Source organism: Penaeus monodon, chromosome 17 (assembly GCF_015228065.2).
Source record: "Penaeus monodon isolate SGIC_2016 chromosome 17, NSTDA_Pmon_1, whole genome shotgun sequence".
Taxonomy (NCBI): domain Eukaryota; kingdom Metazoa; phylum Arthropoda; class Malacostraca; order Decapoda; family Penaeidae; genus Penaeus; species Penaeus monodon.
The window spans coordinates 11,084,812-11,089,544 of NC_051402.1; the positions used below are offsets into that span (position 1 = coordinate 11,084,812).

Consider the following 4,733-nt stretch of genomic DNA (forward strand, 5'->3'; position numbering starts at 1 on the left):
CATAATCTCATGATTGTTATTAGCATTATAATCCACAATATGAGTACAATATATACTCATAATATGTACAATATTGGCCTTGGTATCCACTTCATCAATATCATCATCACCAACACTATCATTATAATTACCAAATTCTTGTTTTATCATTGTAATCGTTATTGCTATTCTTCCTGCTGCAGTTGCTTTGTCATGATATTATCGGTATTTCTGCTATCATTTTTGTTGTTGTAAATACTGTGTTTATCACACCTTATATGATCATTACCGTCAAAATATTATAGGAAATCATACAGCTTTCCTTGCCGTAAAATTGATAATCCTTTCCTCACCATTGTGATATTCCTCAGAGACACTGAGCACATCATGCAAACATTTGTCAAAATGAAGATATTAATAATCATGAGACTTTCCAGTTCTCATCTTCATCATCGTTCAGCGGCTATATTTATAATTAATATTTGAAATCATCGCTTCAGCGGACAAGCACTTTCGACCTAAGGGAACAAAGGCCATTAATTTTCAAGTGAATCTAAAATGTCAGATAAATGTCCATATCGTGTTTAGGAGGAGGAACTGCAACGCCATCTATATTTCAAGAGAGCAGTCGACAGCAGCAAATTCTGTCGACTATGACGCGACATGTCAGCAGTCTCATTCGTTATAATCTAAGTCTCCATCAAATTCGCCCTCACATTTATAAATGCCACGACCCCGACATGATCAGGGGAGGAAGGGCTGGATGGAAATCGCGAGCGAATCTGCCGCCACCATATCGCAATCAATCCGGACAAGCCTCAAGCACGTCCATATTTGAAAGCGGCGGCGGGTAATAACACCTGGGCGAGCGCGTGGGGAGTCAAATGGAAAAACGGGCGGAGGTAATCCAGTCGAGGACGACATGAATCTGTGTGAATTTATGATGGGCGGCGGCAAGGGACAGCGACGCCGGACGCCACCACCTTCGTGTCAGGGAGGCGCGCTCCTGGGTTCTAATTATCTTTAGAAAGGACTTTTGGAAGCGCTCATTACGTGCCCTGCCTCTCTATGCTTTTCGAGAATCGCCGTCTTTTTCATGCGGGGGACTATTCGTGCAATTCTCACTTCATAAAAGGAATTTCGTATAATTACGCAAATGGAGATTATATACATATGTATGTATGTATGTATATATCTTTATATATATATATATATATATATATATATATATATATATATATATATATATATATATATATATATATATATATATATATATTATATGCATATATAATATATATCTATTTATAAATATATATTTATATATATATATATATATATATATATGTACACACACACACACACACACACACACACACACACACACACACACGTGTGCGTGTGTGTACGTGTGCGTTTGCGTGTGTGTGTGTATATGTGTGTACATATGTATGTATGTATGTATGTATGTATGTATGTATGTATGTATATACGTATGTATGAATATATATATATGTCCATATATATGTATATATATATATATATATATATATATATATATATATAATTATATATATATATATATATACATATACATATACATATACATATATATATATATATATATATATATATATATATATATATATATATATATATATATATATATATATATATATATGCGTGTGTGTATGTATATACACACACAATCATAATTTTTTAAGCTTAAATAAATGTTTCAGATCATAGCACATAATAGAAATCATCAAAAATGCATATACAGAAACCTGGACACTTCAATAAAATGTATCCTCTTGCACCGGTGTCTTGTTGTTGTCGACTTAAATCTCTGAAAGCATTAAAAGATTATAGACATGGACATTTTACAAGGTTTGCTGAATCTGCACGTTTATAAAAAAAAAAATCTTTTCTTGAGATTTCTTCACCAATATTAAATTTTCAAAATATGATCTGAACGATATTTTCATTTGATTTCATTTTTTGAATTCAGCTTCTAGTTCATTTGAATTCCTTTTTTTCCCTCTTGACACATAATCTCAAGAAAGTAGATCCTCAAACGTACAAATTCAGAAGTGGCGAGATAACCAACACAGGAAAATAATAAATATGTTTACTACACTGACATCACGATCAAGTGTTGTACACTGGGGACAGCGGGGACAGAAAGCAAGGGTCAGTCACTAATAAAACAAAAGCTAAACACCGTCATGCAAAGCGGGTGACACAGATCGCATGTTATTGAGGTGGAGCGCTTTTCCCTCATTCACCCATTCCTATGTTTCTATTTTTTTTTTTTTATCTCTTTTCTTTATCCCATTCACCTTCTCTGTTTTACTATCGGTCTTTTGAGGGGTGTTTTATTTTAGAATTATTCTTCCCTTACCTCTTCCTTGTATCCTGATCTGCATTCTGCTATGTTCTCTCTCCTATCTATCTTTTTAAAAATGCCTAGCTATTCTGCTTTTCTTTCTACCCTTCTTCCTCCTTTTTTATTCTTCTTGTTCACTTACCGTTGGTTGCTAATTCCTATTCCCTTTCTCCCCCTGTTTTCCCTTCCTTACAGAAACACAAGAAATACTAATCCTACTTCTGCCCCTCTTCTCTTTTCACAGAAATAGTTCTTCAGGCGAACATGCTTTGCCTTCTTTCTATTTCTTGCTTCGTCGCTTTTTTGGGGGTTTTGTTTATTCTCCTCTTTTCTGTACCACCATCCTACATATATTTTTCTTTCTTTCTTTTTTCAGGCCATCATGCTTTGCCTCCTTTCTTCAAGTCTGTCTCTTCCCCCCTGCTGCTCCTTCTCCTCCTTCTTCCCTTCCTCCTCTTCCTTTTCCACAGTGATTATCTACTCAAAATACCCTCCCTTCTCTCCTCCATCCCCTAGCAGCAGCCTATCAAAACTCAACTTCAACACAAGGCAACCATGCTATGCCTTCCTGTGAGTTTCGAACTTTTCCCTTCCTCTATCCTCCTCCTCCTCTCTCTCTCTCTGACTTTCTTCTTCCTCTCCTTCTCTTCTTCCTCCTAGCCAACCCCACCAAAGGAAAATCTGACTCCTTCTTCCCCCTTGCTCCGTGAGAAAATCTCCTCCTACCTTTACTGGCTCCGTCCGGCCCCCTCAGTATGGTGCATTCCTCAATGTTCCCGTAGGGTTGGAAGAGCTGACGTACATCCTCTTCTGTCTGTTGTTTACTTAGCATTCCCACGAACAGTTTCCTGTCCTCTGAAATGACGAGAGGAACCCTTGTTGTAATCCTGCGTGGGGGCTCTGTGTGTGTGTGCTTGCAAGTTGATAAGCATTTAGCAAGAATTACAATCTTCTCTCTCTCTTTGGTATAGTCTTCATTTAGAAGTATAACTAAACATTAGTAACTGGCTGATTTCATCTTATCTTTATATTGTGAAATGATGAACAAGACGTACGCATTGAATCATGACAAAATAGAACAAAGTAAAGAGATTGATGACTCTTTAACAAGTCTCTCCCAGGTTTGATGACTCAAGACATCAAAGCATCAGGTAACATGATTCGATGAAGCTTTTTTCTGAGAAACGACGGGACAATGTCTTAATCTCGTCAATTCTTTATCATTATCGACTCTCTCGCCTTTTCTCTCCTTCGTTAATATTTCATTAAAAAACTATAGAGCAAAATAAAAGCCTTCTGCAACGTGGTGGTTTTTGAACGCGTAGAAGAGGATATAGCAGCTCTTTTTTTTGTTTTTTGTTTCTTTTTGCATTTTTTTTAGGGGGATCTTTCTTTTTTTTTGTTTGGTGTGCTGGGATCAAAGAGTTTTTACCCAAGGAAAAAATGTATAGATCTACATCTCTATTTGAAACTTAAAATATATAAATATAAGTTCGGGAAATAAAAAAAATATATATATAAAAAACAAACTGGTGAAAAAAGGTATAATAAAAAATCTGTCAAGCACTTTAGTGTGCATTTCTCTTGGGTAGACTCTAAAGATGCAGGGGTAACTGCGAGGGAAGAACCTCTGTATTCCAAGTTCAGAAAATTTGCAAACCATTCTCCAAAATGCAAGTATGATGTTGCAAAATAATGCAAAAATTAAAACGTGTGACTTCTGGATTATATATATATATATATATATATATATATATATATATAAATATATATATATATATATATATATATATATATATATATATATATATATATGTAAAGTCACGCAAAATGACTGATATATGGGTAAAAAAGGGGAGGAAAAAATGACATACTTGTCATTTTGGTTGGGAGGGAATGTAGTATGGACGATATATAAATACATACGTAATATATATATATATATGCATATGCATATGCATATATATATATATATATATATATATATATATATATATATATATATATATATATATATATATATATATATATATATATATATATATGCATGTATATATTCATATATGCTCGCGTGTGTGTGTATGAGAAACCGTGCGAGTGCTGACAACACATAACAAAGTGCGCTGTGTACGAATGTCACGTTCCACTCGTATTTACGTATTATTTACGCTTTCTTTTGAACATCAACACAAGCTACGAATGCACAATGTTAAACGAATGCTGCTTACATGGTTGTTGCAACTGTTGCATGAGGAGACGTGTAGGTAAAGTGCAAATTGCTTCGCCTTGATTTCATTCATTTGATAAATGCCATAACTGTATTTTATTCAGAATAGCGTTTGTATGTATAGCAGATAGATTGATA

At 34.6% G+C, this 4,733-nt stretch overlaps 1 protein-coding gene across 10 annotated transcripts in view; it reads right to left on the reverse strand.

Annotated features, from left to right (window-relative positions):
• LOC119583548 (CUGBP Elav-like family member 4) overlaps positions 1-3,245 on the reverse strand; it is a 92,375-nt gene extending 89,130 nt beyond the window's left edge. For 3 of the 10 annotated variants that reach the window (XM_037932085.1, XM_037932086.1, XM_037932087.1), the window contains exon 1: positions 3,095-3,244. In XM_037932085.1, coding sequence (XP_037788013.1) covers positions 3,095-3,200 — 106 coding nt within the window. In that variant the 5' untranslated portion in view covers positions 3,201-3,244. Of the gene's footprint in view, positions 1-3,094 lie in introns of all 10 variants that reach the window. The other 7 variants (XM_037932083.1, XM_037932084.1, XM_037932096.1 and 4 more) reach the window with 4 other exon arrangements.
• Positions 3,246-4,733: the final 1,488 nt, after the last annotated feature.